Raw genomic sequence first — 26,959 nt, 5'->3', positions numbered from 1 at the left:
TTGTGGAAGACTTTTATTGTCTAAAACTGCAGAACAGTTCCTTGAAGACCCTCACTGACTGGGTATCTTCCTTTGGGCAAAGCACCTCACCAAGGGTTTTGCTGTGTAACAGATGGAAGCAGGCTCATAGATAGCAAGTAATTTGCCCAAGGGACACAGTTCACCAGGGCAGAGCCAGGTTTTGCCCCAGGTCTGCTAGCACAATCCATATTCTTAACCGCTATGGTATAGCATTTCCTTGGGTGTTGAAAAGGCATTAGACTCGTGCTGAAGAAAGAAAGAAAACCAGTGACAGGAAACTGGAAAAGGCACATTTTCTTCTGAGTGTAAAAAAGAACGTTCCCATGGTGGGGACTTTTTCCTTAAGAACTTTAGCGAAAATTCTCAGCTTGGGTGAGGATATAAATTTAACTAGAAAATTGAAGTTGTTTTTTTTTTTTTTTTTTTTTTTTTGCGGTACGCGGGCCTCTCACTGTTGTGGCCTCTTCCGTTGCGGAGCACAGGCTCCGGACGCGCAGGCCCAGCGGCCATGGCTCACGGGCCCAGCTGCTCCGCGGCATGTGGGATCCTCCCGGACCGGGGCACGAACCTGTGTCCCCTGCATTGGCAGGCAGACTCTCAACCACTGCGCCACCAGGGAGCCCCAAATTGAAGATTTTTGATTCTAATCAACATTGTTTACAGCTGAAAGGAGGCTCTGTTCCCTGTGGCTAAAATTCTTTGTGTTTAACAGCTGAGGTCTCCCGTTTCTCCTAGTTTTTTTTCTTCCAGAAAAATATGACTCCTTTCACTTTTGCTGGGCTTTCTGTAATTTACTTTTTCGGAGGGTGAAGCTAGGGTTGGAGTGAACAAAATAGTAACTCCTTGCCCCTGGGGCCTTGGGAAGCCTCCTAGCCAATCTGCCAGGCCTGTCCTTCCCTTGACTCCAGAGCACCCCCTAGTGAGCTGCTGGAGATCTGCGAGCTCAGCCAGGAGAAGATGAGCTGTGTGTTTGAGGACAGTAACGTGTACATGCTGCACATGATGTACCAGGCCATGGGCGTCTGCTTGTACATGCAGGACTGGGAGGGAGCCCTGCGGTACGGACAGAAAATCATCCAGCCCTACAGGTGAGTGCAGTGGTGCTTCCCATCATCTTAGCACAGAATGGAAGTGGGTGATTTAGAATGGTCCCTTGGCTGTTCTATCTTGACGCTGTCATGTTGGAGCATGCCAGGAGCAGCTTTCTCTCCTCTGTACACATCTGGAGGTGCAGGCACAGGGTGCTTCCGCTGGGCCTGGCCTGTGCCCTCCACCACCCAGAAGAGGCACCCAGGGAGGCAGGCTGAGGTGACGCAGGGGGTGCTGGGGCAGGATCCCTCCCAGGACCCATTCAGGGTACTCCGTCCACAGTAGTTAGTTCAGACCAGTATTAAAAAGCCACCGGTTTGTTTCTTTTCCCTCCCATGCCTTCCAAGTTAAATGGCACTTAGTAATCCATTAGTGGTTTTCTCTCCCCTTCTTTTGCTTTTCTCAGGGTGCAGCATCAGGTTTGCAAATGGGGAAACTCTGGGACTGGTGTGTTGTCTGTGGTTATTTAATATCCTCCCCTAGATTTGAATAAAATAAGTTGGGTTTTAACTTGTAGTAATAATGAATGTTAACCGTGGGGAAGTTTCCATGTTGAGAGGGTTAGTAAACCTTAAAGTGGGTGACAGAAGGAGGCTCTGAGTAGCCACTTCAGGGCCTGGATGGCCTAGATCAGACCACTGGGGCGTCTGTTAAACACATGTACATTATGCATTTACAGGGTCCTCTCCAAGACCAAGTGGATCAGAATCTCTGGGTATTGGACTTGTAATCTCTGTGTTCCAGAAGCACCCTGAGGGCTTTTGAGAAGCCCTCAGTACTTCTTCAAGTTCTAAGATTGGAGACTGTAAAGTTCATGTCCAGTCTGAATTTCCACTGCCCAGTCGGCCCTCCACTTACCTCACAGTGCCCTGATTAGCCAGCAGGGGGAGCCCGTGGGGGAAGCCAGCTCCTAAAATCTGCTCCTGGAAACAGAATTTGATACTTCAGGGATAACCTCAAAGCCTGTCCTTCTTCCTGAGGTGGGTGAGGAAGTCCTCTAGGCCATGTACACTTCCCTCTGTAGATCTGTAGGGAGAGAGACAGAGAATGAGAGTGAATGTTGGCCTTGTGGTTGCTCTCCCAGCAGGGCTTGCTGTGCTGGACCCTCTGTTAGCTTAGGGAGCTCTTCCGGGGGGCCCAGCCCTGGCCTTCTCTTGGTTGCTGGCTCTAGGGATCCCTCTGGGCAGCGAGTTGCCCACTGCCTAGGAATACAGCTAGAATGTGTCTGTTTTGGATGGACTTTGAGGATAGAGCAGGTAGAACAGACCAGCCTGTAAATAAACACTTTGAACACACACACGTGTGCGCGCGCACACGCACACGCACACACACACACACACACACACACCAGCTGCCTCCTGGTCTCTGTTCCTAGGGAGATGGCTCCTTCCTAGGCAGGCCCCATCAGTCAGCCTTCAGTTAAAACCAGAGAGAATACCTGCTGTCTACAAAGCCTTCTCTTGGGCAATAGAGAAGGAATATCTAGAAGTAGGAGGTGTGTACCTGACTTCAGAGAGCTTATAATTTTGCCAAAGCAACTGATATCATAGAGTGTGACAGAAAGCCAAGGTCTTGAGACATTGGTATGTTTGTATCTTTAAGTATACTGTCTTTTTAATATGAGGGGATAGGCCTATTGTCCTCATAAAGAGGGAGTTTTCCCAGTGCCCTGCGATGCGTGCACCTAAAAGACAAAAATCTGGGGCTGGGACTGAATGTTGTGTTTATACACGTTTTTCCATAGGATCTCCCCTGTAGTTTTTATGTGGTTTTTCAGAAACACACAAACTGCATAAAATGAAGTGCATCCACGATGGGTAGACAGGGTTGAACCATCCATGCCCTCCACCCAGCACCTGCCGGGGTCTGGAGGAGCCTGGCTGCTGTGGAGAGTGTAGCCATCAGCTGGGCGACCACAGCTCACTGCACCCGGCCTGTGGGCTCTCGGCAGCCGTTGACAAGGTGGCCTGTTGTCTCTTCTCTCCTTCCAGTAAGCACTATCCTCTGTACTCCCTCAACGTGGCCTCCATGTGGCTGAAGCTGGGAAGATTGTACATGGGCCTGGAGAACAAAGCTGCTGGGGAGAGAGCTCTGAAGAAGGTATGTGTGTGATGTGAGGTTAGGAGGCCCAGTGCCTGACGGACTCCTCACACTTCCCTTCCTGCAGGACTCGGGTGACTGACGGAGTCATGGAGAAAGACTAGCCCTTGGCCGCCCTCCGGCCATAGGAGTGGGAGGGGGGTGGATTCAGCAGGCGACAGGGTAGTAAGTAACTGAGCCTTTGGCATGTTTGCATCCTGACCCTTCTGTTGGGAAAGGGGTGTCCACATTGTGGTTACAGGTTCACGGCTGTGGGGAAGGGGGTACTTGCCCTTTGTCCCCTGGGAAGCCATGGAAGTGCTATAAGTATGTGATCATGGTATGAGGTTGGCATTATTAAAATGTCTTTTCTGGTCCACTATTACTGATAAAAAGAAAGAAAAAGTAAAAAAGGGGCCATGGATAGGTCAGGAGACCGTAGTGAGGGAATTCTCCAAATTTCTGCCCTTTAGGATTTACAGATTCGTGATGCCTGATTGTGGTGAAATCAAGGCAGTTGGGTCTGGAGAGGCCCTCAGCATGAGGATTATCCATTTGCAGTTTCTAAAATAGGCTTAATAATCATTGTTAGCGTTCATTGAGTATGATTATGAGCCAGGACCTGCCAGTGGGCCAGGGGCCAGGCCCTGCCGCTCACAGAAGCACAGCCACCATCCCGAGTATTGGTTCTCATTGCTATTTATATAGGAATCAACAGTTGATGAAATACAATCTTTGGGACAATAATTATTTATGTAGAAGACAAAAGTTGATAAACTGTAACCTTTGGACAATCTGTTTATACCTGTTAAGAGAATCTTTGTGAAAGTTGGGGCCATGGACTTAGGCCTGGATGCCTAATTCTCCAGATTCCCCAAGTCTTCCCAATACAGTATACGGGAAGATGGAATAAGGTCCGACGTCCCAAATGGAAGGGCCAGGGCTGACCCAGCCTCGAAGTAGGAGTTAAGGATAAAATTTTCTGTTTTTAAGCTGTGGAATTTGTCTTCTAAGATGACATTTATTGCTTTGGTGAGGTTGGAAAAAAATTAACCAGTTAGGTCTCAACGGCAGAGTGCTGTTAAGTAACGAATTGCTGATCCCTGAAGGATAGAGTAGATCTGAGGAAAGAACACGCGTCCTGACGTGAATGCAGAGGGCAAGGAGAGACATTTAAACCAGGCGATTCCTGAAGGCTTGCACTCCTGTTGGTTTGAGATCTAGGAAGAGAATGGTAGAATAGAAAGGAAGGCCCGTCAGAGTCACAGGCCATCAAAAATTCCCTGTTTGGGGGAGGTGGGAATAATTTAAGTTTTTCGATCTGTGAAGAATACAGTTGAATACAAAAGAGCAAAATAAATTATTATGGATTACATTAGATATGTAATTCCTATATGCCAGGCACTATTCTGAACACTTTATGTGTATCAACAACTCTAAGAGGTATGTGTTATTCCTATTTTACAGATGAGGAAAGTGAGGCACAGAGTAGTTAAGTAAATTGCCCAAGGTCACACAGCTAGAAAGTAATGGAGCCACTGGAAACTCTTGCACTTAAAGAAACCTTATTAAATATGTGCTCTCTGGATTCCTCACATGAAACTTGTGCCTATTTTTAAGTTTTTAAAGAATATGTATAAAGATGTAAGCATACACTTTTTGAAAGGGAAAAACGGTTTAGTCATGTCTTACACATTAGTAATATGAACTAAAATCAAAAAGGTTTGTCCCTAAATCAATTTCTCTATCCTTTCTTCAGCTACTGAAGAATGTTTTCCTCAGCAGTAGAGACTGGGTGACTAGTTGGATGTGAGAGAATCTTGTCTTCTTTTCTTTTTTTAAAAAAAAGCCAGACTCTGGAGGCTAACACAGGCTCTGAAAGCCAGTTTGCATCCTGTGCCTTCAAGCAGAGAGGTCCAGCCTGAATTAAAGTTAGCCCGGGGGAGGGGCAAGGGGACTGGCTTCAGGCTCTCAACCCCTGTTCTCTCTCTCCTAGGCCATTGCCATCATGGAAGTAGCTCATGGCAAAGACCATCCATACATTTCTGAGATCAAACAGGAAATTGAAAGCCACTGAAACTATGCTGACATTTTAGTTTTTTTTTTTTTTTTTTTTTTTTTGCTGTACGCGGGCCTCTCACTGCTGTGGCCTCTCCCGTTGCGGAGCACAGGCTCCGGACACACAGGCTCCGCGGCCATGGCTCGCGGGCCCAGCCGCTCCGCGGCATGTGGGATCTTCCGGGATAGGGGCACGAACCCGTGTCCCCTGCATCGGCAGGCGGACTCTCAACCACTGCGCCACCAGGGAAGCCCAACATTTTAGTTTTTATTTAAATCCAAGTGCAGAAACCTTCGAGGATTTGACCGTTTCACATCATACACGTCATGCCAGCATCTCTGTAAACTCATTGGAATGAAAACACGACTTGCACTTAACCTTACAAATGGCTTACTTGAATGTTGGTCTTAATCTTTAACCTTAATATCAAATTAATTTTTGAATGCTTTTTTTCCCCTAAAAGATAATGGCATGGTTTCATATATTATAATATACATTTTAAAATGCAGTTATTTTCCCTTCATGCCTACTGTAATGTTCTAAACAAACATGAATGATGAAAGAGAATTAAAAAAGGTAACAGTATATGAAGTTTGTGTTTTCCCCTGTCGGTCGGGGCGGGGGGAGGGAATGTCGAAGTGGTGATGGAGCCGGGTCTTGGCATGGATGTTGCACCTGTTCTGCATCAGGCAGGGAGCCCAGGCACACTCACCCCCAGGAGTGGGGTCTGCAGCCTCGTTAGCCTGCAGCTGCTTTCCCTATACAGTGCCCATGGAGGACGACAAGACCCAAGACTGAGAAGGTGCAAGAAGGGAAGAAAGGTATCAGTAGCTGAGAGCAGTTGAGTGATATGGGTGCCCCTCCCTGGCAGGAGAATGCGTCAGTTTCAGTTTCTGTCCAGTGTCTGGTATCCTTTCAGTGCATAATGATTCTGTGCTCAGGGTAAGCCTGAGCAGGAGAAACATTTTTTCCTTACAGACTCCATGTTCTTGAGCAAACGCTGATCTCTCCCTGCACGGCCGGCAGGAATCCAGCTTCGCCACAGCCTGGACTACAGCAACCTGCAAGTTTCTCAGCAGCTGCTGCAGAGAGGGGCACAGCCCTGAGCACCGCAGCGTAGGGATGTTTCTTGGATGGGTTTCTTCTGATCCAAAGAGAGGAACCTCCCCATTAGGTAATAATTAAAGCTTGATGGAGTTTACACTCAGCTTTCTTTCAGATTCATGGTCTGCAAACAGCTTGGAAACAGCTGTGTATCTGGTCTGTTATCCTTCCTTCCTCATCTACGGACACCCACACACATCTCTCACTCGCAGTTAACTGCACACAGCGGATTCAGCAGGTAGAATGCCTTCTCTTGTTCAGTGAAGTGCGTTAAGATGTTTACTGAACACCTACTATATGCAAAACATGCTCCAAGTGCATAGAGATGAAGAAGGCATAGTCCTGGCTCTGGGGAGCTTAGTGTTTGAAGAATGCAAATTTACTCTGCAGCTAGGCCTAAAATAAGCTTAGCCCAACATCTGTCTAGGTTTTATAAAATTTGTAAAGGTAATACTTTGTCAATAATTTTAAATTATATGAAAAAGTGAGCTGTTCCTTCTTTCTCAGCAGTCCTACCACCCAGAGGTAACCACTGTGATAGTTTGCTTATGTGGCCCAGGTGTTTTCCACGCCCGTATAGTATATCTGTATAAATAGACTTAGAAAAACAAAGGCAGAATGGTACTGACATATTTTGTAGTCTGCTTCTCTGACCTAACAGTAGGGACCCTTTTCATTTCAGCATTTACAGATTTGCTTCATTCTCTTTAGAGGCAGAACATTGCATGGAATGTGTATGTCATAATCTGTTCAGCCGTTCTCTTATTTATGGACATGTGGGTTTTCCACTTTGCTGCTATTATAAAGGACGCCACAGTGAACAGTCTTAGACATATGCCTTTGCTGACATGGGGTACCATTTTTGGAGACAGATTCCTAAAAGTGAAATTTCAGGATCAAATAGTGGAAACTTTTTTTATTTGAATAAGTATGGCCACATTTCCTTTTTAAAAAACTGTATCAGGTACCAATAGAATATAATATTTTTAGTATTTGTTTTCCTCTACCCTCATAACACTGTATTGTTTAAATTTTTTTTGCCAACATAATGTGTGAACTATTTTGTTTATATGCATTTATTAATGAAGTTGGGCACTTTTTCATATACTTAGGAATTATTGTGTTTCTTCTGTGAGTTGATATTCACAGCCATTGCCTATTTTGTTATTTATGCCGTTCATAATAATTTCTAAGATCTCAATGTATATTGGGATATTAGCTCTTTGTCGTGTTGAAAATATTTTCCCCTGGTTGTCCATTAACTTTATTTTTCATGACACTTGTACTAAGGCAGATTTTATTTTCATTTTTAAATGAAGAAAAGAAATACAACTTTGTCTATGATCTATCTGGAATCGTTTTATTTAATACATTGTTTAATGGTTAAGGGATCTAATAGTACTCTAAATTCTTTTTTTTTGGGGGGGGGGTTTTGCGGTATGCGGGCCTCTCACTGTTGTGGCCTCTCCCGCTGTGGAGCACAGGCTCCGGACGCGCAGGCTCAGCGGCCATGGCTCACGGGCCCAGCCGCTCCGCGGCATGTGGGATCATCCCAGAACAGGGCATGAACCCGTGTCCCCTGCATCGGCAGGCGGACTCTCAACCACTGCACCACCAGGGAAGCCCCAGTACTCTAAATTTTTTAATGTTCAAAATTGCTAGCCACTTATGCCAGCATTGTTTATGGAATGATTTCTTTTCCCCTGCTGATTTGAAATGATACCATTATCATTTCCCTAAGACTTAGGCTGATTTCAGCAGTGTTTCATTCCATTGATCTGTCTACTATAGAAGTAAAGTACTTTTAATTATTGTTGCACTGCAGAACTTTTAGTATCTACTAGGGCTAATCCTTTTGCATTCTCTGGAGTCTTTCTGACCATTCTCCCATGTTTAACCCTACAAAGTACTTTAGAATCACTTGGCCAAGTCCTCTCATGGCCTTTCCCTACTCCCCCAGCAAAAGTACTCCTGGAATATTTATTAGAATTGCATTGAACTCATTGGTACTCAGAGAACTGACCTCTTCATGAGTCTTTCTATCCAAGAATGTGATGAGTTTATCAGTTTGTCTACATTTTGCCTCTGAAGTAGTTTAGTTATGTTTATACAGGTCCTGCACATTCTTCTTAATTCCTAGATTTTATGTTTTCTATAGCTATTAGGAAAGAGCTCTTTTCTTCTATATATTTCTTAACTGTTAAGTCTGACAGGTTTTCCCTAATTGTTGTTAAAGATTAAAAAAAAGTAAAATCACATGAAATTGATGTGTTTGATCCTGTTTTTGTCATTTTATTGCATATTTGTGTTTTTCTTATATTTATCTTTTGCCCTTTTGAGTTTTCTTTTCTCTCTTTTTTAATTTGCTTCCTGCTAGTACAGTATTTGGAAGTAAACAGGGCTATCTACTCATGGTTAGTTTTATGTCTAAACTATAGGGTAAGACTACTTTTTCTGTTCATCAACCAAAGAAACTGAGTCCATTTACTCATTCCATGAATGACAAAACAAATTAGTGTATGTACCTATTCTCTTGCCATTCTACTTGACTTCTCTCCATGTTCATTGGTATTTTGTCTAGTATCATATTTTTTTCTGTTAAAGTAGATGCTGTACAATATGATAAAAGTTATAGGTATACAATACAGTGATTCACAGTTTTTAAAGGTTTTACTCAATTTACAGTTATTATAAAATGTTGGCTATATTTCCCCTGTTTTACAATATATGCTTGTAGCTTATTTTATACCTAATAGTTTGTACCTCTTAATCCCCTACCCCTATATTGCCCTCTCCATTCCCTCTCCACACTGGTAACCACTAGTTGGTTCTCTATATCTCTGAGTCTGCTTTTTGTTGTTCTTACTTTCATTAGTTTGTTGTGTTTTTTAAATTCCACATATAAGTGATTTCACACAGTATTTGTTTTTGTCTGACTTATTTCACCAAGCTTAATGCCCTCCAAGTCCATCCATGTTACTGAAAATGGCAAAATTTTATTCTTTTTTATGGCTGAGTAGTATTCCATTGTATATATGTACCACATATTCTTCATCCATTCATCTGTTGGTGGACACTTAGGTTGCTTCCATATCTTGGCAGTTGTAAATAATGCTGCTATGAATGTTGGGGTGCATGTATCTTTTCGAATTAGGGTTTTTGTTTTCTTCAGATATATACCCAGGAGTGGAATGTAGTTCTATTTTTAGTTTTTTAAGAAACCTCCATACTGTTTTCCACAGTGGATGCAGCAATTTACATTCCTACCAACAGTGCACGAGGGTTCCTTTTTCTCTGCATCCTCGCCAGCATTTGTTATTTGTGTTATTTTTGATAATAGCCATTTCTGACAGGTGTGAGGCGATATCTCAGTGTAGTTTTGATTTGCATTTCCCTGATGATTAGTGATGTTGAGCATCTTTTCATGTGCCTGTTGGCCATCTGCATTTCCTTTGGGAAAAAAGCCAGCTCTTCTGCCCATTTTTTTAATAAGGTTTTTTTTTGATGTTGAGTTGTATGAGCTGTTTATATATGTTGGATATTAATCCCTTATTGGTCATAACATTTGCAAATGTTTTATTCCATTCAGTAGGTTGTCATTTTGTTTTATCAGTGGTTGCCTTTACTGTGTAAAAAGCTTCTAAGTTTAATTAGGTCCCATTTGTTTATTTTTGCTTTTATTTCCTTTAGGAGATGATCCAAAAAAATATTCCTGTGATTTATGTAAAAGGGTGTTCTGCCTATGTTTTCCTCTAGGATTTTTATAGTATCTGGCCTTACATTTAGGTCTTTAATCCATTTTGAGTTTATTTTTGTATATGGTGTTAAAGAATGTCCTAGTTTCATCTCTTACATGTAGCTGTCCAGTTTTCCAAGCACCACTTATTGAAGAGACTGTCTTTCTCCATTGCATATTCTTGCCTCTTAATTGACCAAAAGTGTGTGGGTTTATTTCTGGGCTTTCTATCATGTACCATTGATCTCTATATGTTTTTGTGCCGGTACCATACTGTTGATTACTGTAGCTTTGTAGTATAGTCTAAAGTCAGGGAGCATGATTCCTTGAGCTCTGTTTTTCTTAAGATTGTTTTGGCAATCTGGGGTCTTTTTTGTTTCTATACAAATTTTAAAATTATTTGTTCTAGTTCTGTGAAAAATGTCATTGGTAATTTGATGGGAATTACATTGTATCTGTAGATTGCCTTGGGTAGTATGGTCATTTTAACAATATTGATTTTTCCAATCCAAGGACAAGGTATATCTTTCCATCTGTTTCTGTTATCTTCAGTTTCACTCATCTGCATCTCATACTTTTCAGAGTACAGGTCTTTTGCCTCCTTAAGTAGGTTTATTCCTAGGTATTTTATTATTTTTGATGTGATGGTAAATGGGATTGTTTCCTTAATTCTGTTTTTGCTAGTTCATTGTTAGTGTATAGAAATGCAACAGATTTCTGTGTAGTAATTTTGTATCCTGCTACTTTCCCAAATTCATTGATGAGCTCTAGTAATTTTCTGGTGGTGTCTTTAGGATTTTCTATGTATAGTATCATGTCATCTGCAGACAGTGACAGTTTTACTTCTTCTTTTCCGATTTGGATTCCTTTTATTTGTTTTCCTTCTCTGATTGCTGTGGCTGGGACTTCAAAACTATGTTGAATAAAAGTGGCGAGAGGGGGCACCTTTGTCTTGTTCTTGATGTTAGAGGAAATGCTTTCCGTTTTTCACCATTGAGTATGATATTAGCTATGGGTTTGTCATTTAAAGCCTTTACTATGTTGAGGTAGGTTCCCTCTGTACCCTCTTTCTGGAGAGTTTTTATCATAAATGGATGTTGAATTTTATCAAAAGCTTTTTCTGCATCTATTGAGATGATCATATGGTTTTTATTCACTTTGTTAATGTGGTGTATCACATTGATTGACTTATGGATATTGAAAAATCCTTGCATCCCTGAGATATCAATAAATACCACTTGATCATGGTGTACGATCTTTTTAATGTATTGTTGGATTTAGTGTGCTAATATATTGTTGAGGATTTTTGCATCTATGTTCATCAGTGATATTGGCCTGTAATTTTCTTTTTTGTGATGTCTTTGGTTTTGGTATCTGGGTGATGCTGGCCTCCTAGAATGAGTTTGGAAGTATTCCTTCCTCTGCAGTTTTTTGGAATAGTTTCAGAAGGATAGGTGTTAATTCTTCTCTAAATGTTTGGTATAATTCACCTGTGAAGCCATCTGGTCCTGGACTTCTGTTTGTTGGGAGTTTTATAACTACTGATTCAACCTCATTACTGGTAATTGGTCTGTTCATATTTTCTATTTCTTCCTAGTTCAGTCTTGTGGTGTTGTACCTTTCTAAGAATTTGTCCATTTTTTCTAGGTTGTCCATCTTATTGCCATGTAGTTGCTCACAGTAGTCTCTTATGAGCCTCTGTATTTCTGTGGTGTTGATTATAACTTCTCCTTTTTCATTTCTGATTTCATTGATTTGGGCCTTCTTTTTTTTCTTGATGAGTCTGGCTAAAGGTTTATCACTTTCATTTATCTTTTCAAAGAACCAGCTTTTTGTTTCATTGATTTTTTCTATTTTTTACATCTGTATTTAATTTATTTCTGCTTTGATCTTTATGATTTTTTTTCTTTTACTAATTTTGGGTTTTGTTTGTTCTTCTATCTCTAGTTGTCTTAGGCATCAAGTTAGGTCGTTTGAGATTTTTCTTGTTTCCTGAGGTAAACTTGTGTCACTATAAACTTCCCTTTTGCTTTTTGCTTTTGCTGCATCCCATAGATTTTGGATCGTCATGTTTTCATTTTCATTTGTCTCTAGGTACTTTTTGTTATCCTTTTTTATTTCTTCAGTGATCCAATAGTTCTTAAGTAGCATATTGTTCAGCCTCCATGTGTTTGTGTTTTTTCAATTGTTTTCTTGCAGTTGATTTCTAGTCTTATAGCATTGGGGTCAGAAAAGGGGCTTGATATGATTTCAGTTTTCTTAAATATACCAAGGCTTGTTTTGTGGCCTAGCATGTGATCTGTCCTGGGGAATGTTCCATGTGCACTTGAAAAGAATGTGTATTCTACTGGTTTTGAATGGAGTGCTCTATACATACCAGTTAATCCATTTGGTCTAATGTGTTATTATTTTTTGTTTTTGTGGTACGTGGGCCTCTCACTATTGTGGCCTCTCCCGTTGCAGAGGGAGCCGTTGCACAGGCTCTGGACATGCAGCCTCAGCGGCCGTGGCTCACGGGCCCAGCTGCTCTGCAGCATGTGGGACCTTCCTGGACCGGGGCACAAACCCATGTCCCCTACATCAGCAGGCGGACTCTCAACCACTGCACCACCAGGGAAGCCCTAATGTGTTATTTAAGGTCTGTGTTTCCTTGTTGATTTTCTGTCTGGATGATCTGTCCATTGATATAAGTGGGGTGTTAAAAATCCCTTCCTATTATTGTGTTACTGTTGATTTCTCATTTTATGTCCATTCATATTTGCCTTCTATATTTTAGGTGCTCCTGTGTTGCGTGCATATATTGGGTTGGCCAAAATGTTCATTTGAGTTTTTCTATAAGATGTTACAGAAAAACCCAGTGGAACATTTTGGCCAACCCAGTATATTTACAACTGTTATATCTAGTTCTTGGATCAATCCCTTGATCATTATGTAGTGTCCTTCTTTGTCTCTTTTAACAGTTTTTTTTTTTTTCGATACACGGGCCTCTCGCTGTTGTGGCCTCTCCTGTTGCGGAGCACAGGCTCCGGACGCGCAGGCTCAGTGGCCATGGCTCACGGGCCCAGCTGCTCCGTGGCATGTAGGATCTTCCCGGACCGGGGCACGAACCCACGTCCCCTGCATCGGCAGGCGGACTCTCAACCACTGCGCCACCAGGGAAGCCCAACGGTCTTTATTTTAAAGTCTATTGTGTCTGATAATAAGTTTGCTACTCTGGCTCTCCTTTGATTTCTTTTGCATGGAATACTTTTTTCTATCCCCTCACTTTTAGTCTGTGTATGTCTCTAGATATGAAGTGAGTCTCTTGTAGGCAGCATATTCTAATATATGGATCTTGTTTTTGTATCCATTCAGCCACTCTGTGTCTTTTGGTTGGAGCATTTAGTCTGTTTACATTTAAGGTAATTATCAATATGTATGTTCTTATTGGCCATTTTGTTAATTGTTTTGAATTTGGTTTTGCAGGTCTTTTTTTTCTTCTTTTGTTCTCGTGATTTGGTGACTATCTTTAGTGTTATGTTTGTCTTCATTTTTGTGTGTATCTATTAAAGAAGTTTGGTTTGTGGTTACAATGAGGTTTTTATCTAGCAGTATATATATATATATATATATATATATACACACACACACACACACACACACACACACACTCTCTCTCTCTCCTCCCCTCACAGTTACTGTTTTTGATATCATATTTTTTATCTAATTGTTTGTGTATCCCTTAACTGCTTATTGTGGATCTAGGTGATTTTACTACTTTTGTCTTTTAACTTCCCTACTAGCTTTCTGTGTGGGTGATTTCCTACTTTTACTGTATGTTTGCCTTTACCGGTGAGCTTTTTCATTTTGTAATTTCCTTGTTTCTAGTTGTGGCCTTTCCTTTTTAACCTAGAGAAGTTCCTTTAACATTTGTTGTAAAAGTGATTTAGTGGTGCTGAACTCTCTTAGCTTTTTCTTGTCTATAAAGCTTTTGATCTCTCCATCAGATCTGAAGGAGAGCCTGGCTGCGTATTCTTGGTTGAAGGTTTTTCCCTTTCATCATCTAAAATATCTTGTGCCACTCCCTTCTGGCCTGCAGTTTCTGCTGAAAAATCAGCTGATAGCCTTATGGAGATTCCCTTCTGTGTTATTTGTTATTTCCCTTGCTGCTTTTAATATTCTGTCTTTATCTTTAATTTTTGTCATTTTGATTATAGTGTGTCTTGGTGTGTGTGTTCCTCTTTGGGTTAATCCTGTATGGGACTCACTGCACTTCCTGGACTTGGGTGACTGTTTCCTTTACCAGGTTAGGGAAGTTTCCAGCTGTTATCTCTTCATATATTTTCTTGGGCCCTTTCTCTCTTCTTCTGGGACATTCCCCTATAATGTGAACATTAGTGTGCTTGATGTTGTCCCAGAAGTCTCTTAAAATGTCATTTCTCTTCATTATTTTTTTTTCTGTTCAGTGGCAATGATGTCCACCATTCTGTCTTCCAACTCACTGATTTGTTCCTCTGTATCATGTAGTCTATTGATCTCTTCTAGTGTATTTTTCATTTCAGTTATTGTATTCTTCATCTCTGGTTATTCTTCATATTTTCTAATTCTTTGTTAAAAACTTGGAACTGCTTGCTCTGTGCATCCATTCTTCTCCTGAGTTCTTTGATCATCTTTATGATCATTACTCTGACCTCTTTCTCTGGTAGATTGCCTATCTCCATTTCACTTAGTTCTTCTTCTGGCGTTTTTATCTTGTTCTTTTGTCTAGAGCATGTTCCTCTCACAACTCTTTTTGTCTAAGTTGCTATGTGTATTTTTACGTATGTGGTAGATTAGTTATGTTTCTTGACCTTGGAGAAGTGGCCCTCTGTAGCAGATGTCCTATGTGTCCCAACAGTACACTCCCCTCTTGTCACCCAAGCTATATACTCTAGGGGTTCCCCCTAAGAGGGCTGTGTGGGTCCTTCTGTTGGGGCAGGCTGGCTATGTGGATGGTCTGGTAGGCTTGGTTGGTCCCTATCCCGATTGGTTGCCAAGCCCTGCCTTGTGTGGATGCTGCTGGCTGCTGGTTAGCAGGGCTTGCTTGCGAGGCAGCTGGCTGCAGAACCTTAGGCAGCCCAGGCTAGTGCTGGTACACTGATGGGCAGAGTCAGGGTCTTGCCTGCCCACTGGTGGGTGAAGCCATGTCCTGGATTTAGTGCTGAACTACTGGCAGGCAGGGCTGGTCCTGGAGTTTGGCTGCAGGGCCCAGGGATCCTAGAGCTGGTGTCAGATTGCTGTTTGGGGTGGGTGGGGCAGAGGTGGAGACCAGTTACTGACACAGTTAGGTATGGGGTCTGGGGTGTCCCAAAGCTTGTGTTGCCCTGCTAGTGGGCAGTGCCAGGGCCCAGCTGGTCCCAGGGTAGGGTCTGGCCTCTTTGGGGCAGGCTTGGTCTGCAGGCTGCAGGATTGTGGTTTTCTTATGTCTGGTGTCTGCCCTCTGGTGGGTAAGGCTGGTTTAGAGGTTAGTGCATGGCTGGTCTACAGGCTAGGCAGGGCTGGTGCCTGTCCACTGTTGGGGTGGAGCTGGGTCCTTCCCCTCTGGTGGGCAGGGCCCTGTCTAAAGGCATGTCTAGAGGTAGCTGTGGCCTCAGGAAGCTTTTAGGCAGCCTCTCTACTGATGGATAGGGCTGTGTCCCTGCCCAGTTAGTTGTTTGGCCTGAAGCATCCCAGCACTGGCCCCCACAGGCTGTTGGCTGGGGCCAGGTTTTGGCACTAATGAGCTAGATGTAGGATACCATGATGGTACGAGCCCCAGCGTCCACACAGTAGAATACACCTCGCTATGGCTGCCACCAGTGTCTGTGTCCCAAGTGTGAGTCACAGCCACCCCTGCCTCTCCAGGAGACTCTCCAAGACCAGCAGGTAGGTTTGGCCCAGGCTCCTATCAAATTACTGCTTTTGTCCTGGGTCCCGATATGTGAGAGATTTTGTGTGTGCCCTCTAAAAGTGAAGTCACTATTGCCCCCAGTCCTGTGGGCCTCCAGAAATTAAGCCCCACTGGCCTTCAAAGCCAAATGCTCTGGGGGCTCATCTTCCCAATGCAGGACCCCTGGGCTGGGGAGCCTGATGTGGGGCTCAGACCCCTCACTCCTGTGGGAGAACCTCTGCAGTATAATTATTCTCCAATTTGTGGGTCACCCCACCCGGGGCGGGTATCGGACTCTATTATATCGCGAGTCTGCCCCTCCTACCCTTCACATTGTGGTTCCTTATTTATGTCTTTAGTTGTAGAAGATCTTTTCTGGTATGTTCTTATCTTATTCATCAATGGTTGTTCTGCAGATACTTGCGGTTTTGGTGTGCTCGTGAGAGGAGGTAAGCTCAGAGTCTTTCTACTCCGCCATCTTGCTGGGCCCTCCTATCATCTTTTTTTCCCCAAACTTGATGTAGTTTTTCTTTTAAAAACTATCATTGTTTTATTGCCACAGTCAGCTTAGGTACAGCACGATCTATGTGTTTAGTGAAATTTGCTTGTCATCTCCTTTCACCCAGTGTGGTTTACAGTATCCTCATTTTCACGATGTGAAACAAGCCAGGACCTCTGTAGGCGAATGACTCCTTGTACAGTGATAGGGCTGAAAGTGGGTTCCTCACTTTAGTGGTTATAATGCCCTGCTACTCATCAAAGGGACATAAAGTATCCACCCTCATCACCCGGGGTTCACCACATGTGTCTGTGGCAGTTGAGTGGCTGAAAATATGGGGCAGGGCAGCCACCTTTAAAGCTAGAGATGAGTTGTGCTGTTGATAAAGTTGAAAGACAAAAGCAACGATTTAGGTCTTCTATAGCAGCCTGCTGCTTGGCTCTTCTGGGCCAGCAGTTCGGGCTCTGAATAAATGACAGCTGCGGGGGGACTTGGCATTTAATAAGGGTTGTCACTGCAGCTGTGAGTAAGCTCCACTTCTAGGTTCTTCGCTCCATTTACCTAACAATCACCCCTTTCAGCTTTTTCCTAACTATGATGACTTTTGGAAATTTCAAACTGATTCTTCAGTGTGATCCAATTATACAGGAATGAAAAGTGGGTAGAAATAAATGGGCTTTGAAGAAGTGAAAAGGCAGATCTTCCCAGATACGTTTGCCTATGAAAATAATCCTAAGAGAGAAAATGCTTTCAATGAATGCAAACATACATAGGACAGAAAAGATTCAGCTGTTTTCTCTGGAAAAAAAAAAAAGTTTATTGCATTTGGAAGTCAATAGATGATATCTTTTACAAAAAAGGTTAGAATAAAGATCTCACATTTGTAAAGGCACATATGAAACATTTTAATAACAAGGGCAGTGAGAACATAAACAATACACAACTAGGACCAATAGCTAAAGACTTTATAAAAACAGATAGGAAACAGTGCAAAAATACTGTCAAAAGTCAGTTTCATACACCTCTTAATTGTGTATAAAACTGGCAAGCAAAAGCTTATTTACTGATACAAAAAAGCACATAGAACAGCATGCATAATTTCATTTAAGGCTTTTAATATTATTAAATTGAGAGGGAGTCTATACCAAAGTAAAGTTGACATGTGAATATTAATCACTCCCCAACTTAGGGAACGTCCTATAAATGTCTCACTCCCTCTCTCCCCTTACAATTAGTTTGTAGTGAAGAGACTGGGCCTCCATCTTGCAAGGTAGCAAGTGCCCACCACGGGGAGAAGAATGTGTTGTCAGGATCCCAAGCCCCTATCTGGAATGCATTTTTCACAGCAACAATATGATAGGTGGTTAAATGTCCAGGTCAGCCCATGCCAGCCAGATCTGGCTGACACCGCCCTGCTCTTCAGCTGTGTTGTTGGACATCAGAAGGCTTCTGTGGGCTGACCTAAGACCCTTAAGAACAAACTGGTTTCTACATGAGGGACTTGTCTGTACGTTCGAAATGAGACCTATTAAGTGTCAGTTGGTTTGAATGATTAAAACAATTCACAACATTTTATAAAACACAGACCAAGGAAAGCATCAAAATACTGAATTAAGTCTCACAACAATAGTCCAGTGAAACAAAATAGATCAGCATGTTACTTGATGTAACACAAATTACTTAAGGTTATCTAATAGTCATCTGCATATGTAAACCTTTTTTTCCCCATTTACATGTCCTCAAGCAAGTTAGCTGACTATTGAAGGAACAAAGGACATACACAGGAAAGCATCTCTGGTGAAGAGGAACCTTACTTTTGAAAGGATAAGGTTAATAGATTGTTAAGATTTCAAACTGGCAAGAAAGTTCAGTCAAAGGAAGTTGCAATAACATTTTACGGTATTCCAAGTTGGGGGAAAAAAATGGCTCTGAATGACAGCTCTCAGTTCTAAGCTGAAGGTATTTATTAGCTAACACTACATACAGTTCAGGGAGGTGGGAGGCCCCCTGAGAAATGCTGAGAACGCCAAGCACCTCTGCTCTGAGAGCCAGCTGAGCTCAATGCAGAGCAGGGTTCCTGAGATGTTAGCAAGCTAGTTCCACCCTAAGGCACAAAAAGACCCCAATCTAATGTTTTCAGCTTTTTCCCAAAACCTGTGTCAGGTGAAGCAGCCTCTGTGTTTCCCTGAAGGAGGAGGTGAGGAATTAAAAATAGGACACATTGCAGACTGGATGAATAGCATGTCCTGCCCCTCCCTAGACAGTGGAGAACGGATCACAAGGTAACGTATAAATGTCCCTGCAGAGCCCAGAGCTTCACGCATTTCACCAGATTGGCCAGGCTGCGTAGAGGTGACGGTGAAGGGAACAGAGTCAGCTGGAGAAGGCTAGAAACGAATTAATCCGACTACACGTATCATGATGCCAAATGCAGCCGCTGTGGCTCCATGTCAGTGCGCCTCGAAGCCTGAGGGAGTGGTGCAACCTTTGTCCTAAACAGGACGGACCATCGATCCAGCTTGTCTTCCACTCCTAGTACTGACAGTGCCCGTCGCCAAGGGGAGAAAGGGGTAAAGACAGCTTCCTGGTTGCCGACAGCACCTAGCTATTTTCATTATGGTGATTTCCCTTTGCCAGATTCCATTCCTTGAAACTACATAAATGCCAAATTTTATTTTTTGAAACTATATAGGCTCTTCAGGATTAAAATTAGATTTTCGAATTACATTATTTGGAGAGATTTAAGAGAGTGATTACCTATGACTAGATTCAGCTGCTTTGTAGGGGTTGCTAAAAGGGTAGGGAAAGGAAAGAAGAGGTGTGCTGTCGAGAGCTGATCCATAAAGCAAATGAAAAACAAGAAAAGGCCGGCGTAGCCCTAAGTGAATGGGGTGCTCTTGGAAGAGGGTGACATCACAAAGCAGTCCCACCTGTGTCGTCAAGTGAGACAACGAACTGCCGTTACTACTGATATATTGACGTCTACCTGCTTTTTATGCCCTGATTAGAAACACGATGTGCTGGGAAGGGGGATCCGCTCTGCAGCACCACCGGGCCGGAGGAGAGGCACATCAAGATGCACAGGAGGGGCTTCCCTGGTGGCGCAGTGGTTGAGAGTCCACCTGCCGATGCAGGGGACACGGGTTCATGCCCCGGTCTGGGAAGATCCCACATGCCGCGGAGCAGCGGGGCCCGTGAGCCATGGCTGCTGAGCCTGTGCGTCCCGAGCCTGTGCTCCGCAACGGGAGAGGCCACAACAGTGAGAGGCCCGCGTACCGCGAAAAAAAAAAAAAAAAAAAAGATGCACAGGAGCTGTGATAGCTAACTCCAGAGCCGTGTGTTTGAGCAAATCTTCTGCTAATAAGGTTGCAAGGAAAGGGAGGGCCACCAGCAAGTGAGGGGAGGTGGTCTTTCTGAGCAGCAAATCTAGGCAGGCATCAGAATCCAGAACATTCGTCAAGCTCCACTGCAACAGTGAGGACACGATTTAAAACTACGAGCGAGGGTACGGACTTCCCTGGTGGCGCCATGGTTGAGAATCCACCTGCCAATGCAGGGGACATGGATTCGAGCCCTGGTCCGAGAAGATCCCATATGCCATGGGGCAACTAGGCCTGTGCACCACAACTACTAAGCCTGCGCTCTAGAGCCCACGAGCCACAACTACTGAAGCCCGTGCGCCTAGAGCCCGTGCTCTGCAGCAAGAGAAGCCACCGCAATGAGAAACCCGTGCACGCAACGAACAGTAGCCCCAGCTCACCGCAACTAGAGAAAGCCCGCACACAGCAACGAAGACCCAACGCAGCCAAAAAAAAAAAAAAAAACTGTGTGAGGGTGAAACAGATCTCCCCACTACAGCGTGGTCTTTCCCAGGATCACCACCTCATCTCCATCCCTCTGGCCTTATAGAAAGGGAGGGAGTAGGAGGGACATCCCCGAGTTCAGAAAATTGTGAATCAAGAACTTTTTGATAGAAACTCCAAGGCTGGTCTGAAAAGCCTTCCTCTTCCTCTTCCCATTTATAGCTCTTCTCTGGGCAAGCTTATGGCATTTTTCAGAAAGAATGATCTTGATGGCCCAAAGCATGGCAGAAGGAACAGTGATTTCTAGATAGATGCGTTCTCATGTTCAGGCTGCCCATCAGCTTTTGCCCTCCTGTCTTAAAACGAAAAGTTCCTTGAATTTATTTTTTAAATGAGAAGGCTGATCAAAGCTCCAAACAGTAGGAACTGATGCACATCCTCCTTTTTACTGCACCAAGCAACAATAAATTATGCAGTGCTGTGAAATCGATTAATGCCAGATATTCAGTGCCAGGCTCATGGACATTTTAATAGAGAACCTTTTAGTTTGGCCTTGAGGAAGAAGACATAGCTATTTTAAGCTGGAAAAAAAAATAAGGTAGTAAGTTGGATAAAAACACTCACACATCTGAGTTTCTAACAGAAATGCAAAAGCTGAGAGCAGGCAGGATAAACGTTGAGTGTTGGGCAAGCAGGCCATCGAGTTCTTAGGACCCCATGAAGAACAGCAATTTTGGGGGCAACACATATGAGTTGGCAGAATTTGATTGGATATACCTGTCCATTTCTCCCAGGCATGTTGCTGTTACTTTCAATAGATGCATCAGTAAGGTCTTTTGCCCCAAATGTCTTAGAAGCTGAGGCAAAGACAAGAACCACTGTGCTTGCTTGCTCAGAGTTCACGGGAAGTATCAAACATAATTTAACATCCTAGAGATTTCCACCCTATAGGGCCGAGTAGGATTATTTCAACTCTATAGGGCCAACTAATTTGTCACCCGTAAAGCTCTAGACCAATGGAAAATTTTTGCAGTCTCCATGAAAACCCCGAATTTCTCCATTTGGAATCAGTGCTAAATGAGTTGTTACTTTGCTCACAAAAAGAAATCACTAAGTAAGAGCATGATGAGTGTCTGATAAAATCCATAGGCAATAAAATAAAACACAGTTGCAGATGTATCTTTGGTAAAACAAGAGGACACTGTATTCCCACAAAGAGCCACCTTAAGAGCCCAACAGTAATTACGTGGTGCTTCTGGAAATTTCTTACTCTGGGATCCTGACAGTTACTCCCGATACGAAGGAGGAATGAAGGGTAGATTAACACTAATACGGCTCTGCCTCAATCCCCAACCCTTGAGTCTAAGCTCCCTGGGACACATCTTAGAAGGTCCCTGCATTTGCCCACCCCCTGACCTCAAGTGATTGACAGATCTACCCCCCAAAGAAAATCAATAACTATACCCACTTTCTCCATCCCACGCACCACTGGAAGTGGGAAAGAGAGATTCAAAAGCACATTCTGCTTTGTGACTCTGGACACCTCGGGCCCACATATTGTGTTCCATAACCACTGGGCTGAGGTCAGCTAATACAGACGGTACATCAAGAAAGGATGGCAGCTGAAAACCCCATAGTCATGTGCCTGATGGCCAACCCTGCCTATGAGAATCCAAAGCGCACTCTGCAAAGAGTGACTCCAAGCCCCAGGAGATGGCCCACTCAAGTGAAGCAAGGGTTGCCGTAGCAAGGCAATGAGTTCACAAAAAGAGCCAAGCCACCCACTGTACATGCTTTCGTGTTCATTAGCACTTGAGAAATGACATATGGTGCACTGGGATCCATACTAATCGGGGAGGAGAAACAAACTGTTAGGTTGATCCATGTGAACTTTCTGTTATTCTAAGTAAAATATGATCCAAATATTGGAAATTTCATAAGGGTCAACCTATATTAAGCTGGAAAAGATAAGAAAGGTAGGCAGTTGGATAAAAGTGCTGACTTACTGTACCCACTGGTGTTTCTAACAGAACCACAAAAGCTGAGTGTAGGCAGGGTAAAGGTTAAGTGAGTCCTGGGCAAGCCAGTGGGCAAGGCCCACAGGATGTCACCCAGCGGAGCCCACCAAGACCCTCTCTCCAGGCCGACGGGGGAAGGGGCCAGAGATGGCCATGGGACTCGGAGGCAAACAATAACTGACTAATTACAGTCCAGAAATAGTTCCTCTTCTCAATCTAGGACCACAAAACTTGTAGAAGTAAAATTCTCTCTAGTTAGGGTTCTCGGAAGTTTATTACTCAGAACATACCACGTCTGACATCCCTGCCTAAAGCTGCCAAATCCTCCTTTACTTCCTATCCAGGGAAAGTGGTGTATAAATGTAAATGAGACCAAAAGGTGGTGTCCCCTTAAAGCCCAAGGAAGCCAGTAAAGCACAACAGGATACGGTTCGGCTTTTCAAGCAGGCTCAGCTCAGCTCAAGGATGAAGACGTCAAACTCAGCCCCCCCGGTTCAGGGACCACAGTAAACAAGGATGAACACTGGGTCAATATATCCAAATGGGAGTGGATGAAAGAAACAAAACATTTCCACTGGAAAAACTTCAAAACCAGAGGCCTGAAAGTGTTGGATGGCTTCGTTGTAAGATGGTATCTTTTTTTTTTCCCCTCCATTTCTGATTTTCTCCCTTCAAGTCGAAACTGCAGCAACAGACCCCGATAGCTCCAGCTTCAGACTTGATACATCGTCAGGAACTCACTCCAAAAGCTCTAACTAGATAACTAATTTAATACACTTTGCTTCAAGGTTTATTCCTTGGCTTGCTTCCCAGATATAAAGCATCTCTGGGCAATTATTATGCAGATGCCACTGACAGGACTTCAAATGGCTGCTGCTAATTTAACAGGAGATAGGTTGGCATTTACTGGAGACGTGAAAAGGAAGGCAAAATGGGCTCAAGAGCCAAAAGCATTTGTTTTTAAAGACAAAATATGGGGAATCACTTTTAAATGTTTTCCTTTGAGTTTCAATACAAACCTTGGCTAGGAAATTAGATACTGAACCTACTTCTGTGCATTTTGTGCGTTCATGAATATTCCCAGAGCACCAAGTGGCAACAGTGGATGAGTTGAAAGGAGGGCCGTGAGTGATGAGCTCAGAGACAGCAGATCTACACGCTGCCCACATTGGGGCCTGAGAGACGAAAGAGAAATACCGATGTGGTTCCTCAAACAATAAACCAGTAACGGCAGACCAACTGTTAAAACATCCCTAACAGCAGAGTATCCCAAGGATGGATAGTCCCTAAGGAAAAGGAAACAATACCTCTTTGCTTGCTGATGATCCATTTCTGAGTGTCTCCTAGTGAGGGTTACGAGCTCTGATCCACTGAAAATACACGTCACACTAGTGGTTTTCTTTTTCAGATCACACAGCAAAATTCCAGAATCTATGGCGCTCAGCTGAAGTTCTACTCCTTGACTGATTCTTTAGACCTTGGAAGAGAAGGTAGGAGGCCCTCCATCGCCAGATACTGAGTCCAAATACAGAGAACCACCACTATAACACCTGGCCAGATGTGAAACCAAGTTGATTCAAACTCCAAAGTAGTTCATCAGGAATCTGCTTCCACACCCGCCTGTTGTGGTGACCGGAAGCCACAAAGACGCACTCTTTCTGGTCGATTGGATGCCATTCTTTCTTTGCATTTGCACCTCAGGAGGAAAAAAAAAAAAAGGGAGCAGTGGAAGAAGGCATCATGGAACACCCGCAAAAGTCAATTTTAAGAACAAAGCCACAATTAAAATTTGCATCAAGAAAAACTAGACAGTAGAGGGAAAAATTCCCCAGAAGTCAGCAAGAGGGAAAATGTGCAGAACATGATTTATTATGTGCTAACCTACAAAATTCAGAAGGACAGTGACCAACGAAGGCACAGAAGGAGACGAACTAAGGACTGAGCTTCAAACTGAGGGCAGGGTTAATACCACAACTGACCAGAGTGGGCTGTATGGAGAAAAGGAAAGCAGCACAAATCTTACCATCTTTCAGCAGGTGGGCCAAGATTTGGACTGCAAGGTCCTGGGTGGGCTTAGTTCTGCTCCTGCAGGCCAAAGGCTGGAGATGCTAGGAGCACAGTGGGGATAACACGTGGGGTGGCGCCTGGCAGGGCCCCTGCCACCTGAGTGCCAAAGAGCCCCCATACGTCAGCTTTCCCAACCTTCCCCTTTATAACCTTTCCATGCCACCCAGCACCTTGACCTTCAGATCCCCCGTCTCCTCTCTCTTCCACACTGGTCTATTATCTTCTCTCAATCAGGCAAGAAGCCTAGCTGCACAGACGGCCTGGCCCAGGGCCTCGAAGGCCACCAGACTAGGGTCCACTGAGCCAACAGGGAGAAGCAGCAAATATCAAGGGTGCAGTCTCCAGCAGGGGAACAGGCTCCGGAGCCTAGAATAAGGAGTGGTTGAGAAAGATACAACACAGAGTCCTCATTCTTCCCGGGCAATGGCAATCGCTGCATTGGAAAGGGAGCATTTCCTCTAGCTGTTCCTGTCTTTAACTCAAGCCTGGGAGGAAAGAAGAGACTACTGAGGGAGAGGGCAAAAAGGGGAAAGGGAAGGAACTGCCCATCAAGCCGCAGGAGCCCCCAAATATAAGAAAAGAGTGTTGTTCTTCTCCTTCAGGAAAGGGTCTTAGCCCTTATCTTTATATTTTAGGATGAACTCATTTTCTTGCCATCTTTGATGTGGACGTGAGCAATTAGGCCGACAAATTTCAGGGCTGGTTACAAATCTGGCTGCAACTTCACTAAAGATGTGTTCCCTTATGCCTCTGTCCCCCAAATAATCCACCAGGCAACCTTCCCTACTGACCTATTACAATGCAGATCAGTCAAAATGTGGTTCAGATGAAAAGTACTATATTATTGTGAAAACTGCATTACGATGATTCACAAAAGTTATTCCAAAGGGGGGAAAATAAATTATCTCATATAAAATAATACATGATGTTTGTGAATGATCTTGGCTCCTGTCTTCAGGGAGCCCGTGACCTGCCTGCTCCGGCCATCCGCGCCCTGCTGGGGGAGCAGATGTTGTCTGGAGGTGCTTCCCCATCTGTAAGATGGAGCTGAGTGCCTCTTCCAGGAACTGAAGCGGGGGGTTAAATGAGTCTGGAGTTTTGGAGGAACTGGATGAGGACCTGGTAGACAAACTTATACTGAGCGATGGTCTGGATCATGAACATCCTTTGCTCCCTGAGGAGCCTCAGCATCATGGGTACTTCCACCTTCTGCAAGAAAAGAGAAGAAGATCCTGAGATGGGGGGGGTGGGGATGGGGGCGCTTCCCTTGGCTCCTTTCTCATTCCCTCATCCAGGAAGCATTCACTCGCTGCCCCTGTGCAGGTCCAGGAGAAAGCCAAAGACAGCCCCCTCTAGGTTATCCCAATCAAAGACCCCAACAGTAACTGGAGAAGCTGGTCGTCATGTACCACTGGTGTGATATTTTAACTACAGACCAGTCCACTAGAGAAAACAGGCTGGAGTTAAACCCGATTGGTTCTCTTAACCCTACCATGGCCCAATGGTAGGATTTAAGCCCTTTCTGGGTCTTCGTTTCTTCATCTGTAAAATAAGGATAATGATGCTTTCCTCCAATGGCAGCATGGCCTTGGCCAAGTTAGTGACATTCCCTCGGCAATAACACAGGGTGATAAACAGTACCCTCCTCAGAGGATCAAATGAAGAAATACATGTAAAGCATTTAACACAGTGTCTGGCACATAGTAGGCTCTTAATAAAGACTACTCACTGTCTCATTAATATTAATGAAATAAGAACACTCATGCCCATCCTGCTACCCCACAGGATCGCAGGCATAACCAAGTGAGATAATTTACATGTAAACCTTTAAAACATCAAAGCACAATCTCTGGACACCAGTCATGCATGTTTGGCGTGAAAGTCTAACTAACGATATCTTGAGTATTAAATGAGATTGCCAATGTGTAAATTCTTTGAAGATCTCCAATGGAAAGGAACTAATACAACAGATCATTAGTGCCATGGTGTCCCCTCACTTGTGTCACTTTCATCCTCCTGGACCAGCCAAGGCAGAAGCACCATGGAGTCAATGTGCCATCATGGCCTTGGTATACTTCCCCATGCTCTGGGAGCCCTTAATCCAGGCAAACGACCACACCCACGAAGTCACCAAGGACTGAGCAAGCATCAGAAATAAAATAATAAAAACTCAGCTGTATGTCTTTTCTTACTTTACTTTCAAAAGTCATTTCAGCTATTTCCAAACTTTGTGTAGCTACAATACCATACATGCCATCCTGTTTAGTCGCTCTTCTCCAAAACTAGTTAAGTAATACACACCACAGATTTAAAAGGGACAAGTCCCTGGTAACACACAAAGAGAAAAAGGCATGTGGATCCTTAAACTATTAGTCAAAATACAGAGCCTAGACCATAAGCTTCTGATGGTAACTAGTGGGTCTGTGCCTAAACTCTACTCCAAAGTGACTGACATCATGATACACAACACAGAGCACCTAATGATGAACTAAACATAATGCATGATAAGCATTACCCTGTGTTGGGCACTGAATATAAGGATAGAATAAGGCTGCTCCTACCTCATACCCATCAAACGCTTTGACAAGAGAGGCAGG

At 43.7% G+C, this 26,959-nt stretch overlaps 2 protein-coding genes across 3 annotated transcripts in view; one reads left to right on the top strand and one right to left on the bottom strand.

Annotated features, from left to right (window-relative positions):
- SMYD2 (SET and MYND domain containing 2) overlaps window positions 1-5,294 on the top strand; it is a 49,148-nt gene extending 43,854 nt beyond the window's left edge. Inside the window, exons 10-12 of the mRNA XM_081254727.1 lie at window positions 935-1,109; window positions 3,102-3,210; window positions 5,186-5,294. Coding sequence (XP_081110853.1) covers window positions 935-1,109; window positions 3,102-3,210; window positions 5,186-5,266 — 365 coding nt within the window. The 3' untranslated portion in view covers window positions 5,267-5,294. The remainder of the gene's footprint in view (window positions 1-934; window positions 1,110-3,101; window positions 3,211-5,185) is intronic.
- Window positions 5,295-16,953: 11,659 nt separating this feature from the next.
- Window positions 16,954-26,959, bottom strand: part of PTPN14 (protein tyrosine phosphatase non-receptor type 14) — a 184,816-nt gene continuing 174,810 nt past the window's right edge. For both annotated transcript variants that reach the window (XM_081254683.1, XM_081254685.1), the window contains one exon: window positions 16,954-25,571. In XM_081254683.1, coding sequence (XP_081110809.1) covers window positions 25,443-25,571 — 129 coding nt within the window. In that variant the 3' untranslated portion in view covers window positions 16,954-25,442. The remainder of the gene's footprint in view (window positions 25,572-26,959) is intronic.

The sequence above is a fragment of the Mesoplodon bidens genome (genome assembly GCF_964165515.1).
Source record: "Mesoplodon bidens genome assembly, chromosome: 2".
Classification (NCBI taxonomy): domain Eukaryota; kingdom Metazoa; phylum Chordata; class Mammalia; order Artiodactyla; family Ziphiidae; genus Mesoplodon; species Mesoplodon bidens.
This window is presented reverse-complemented; position numbering and strand designations above follow the sequence as displayed.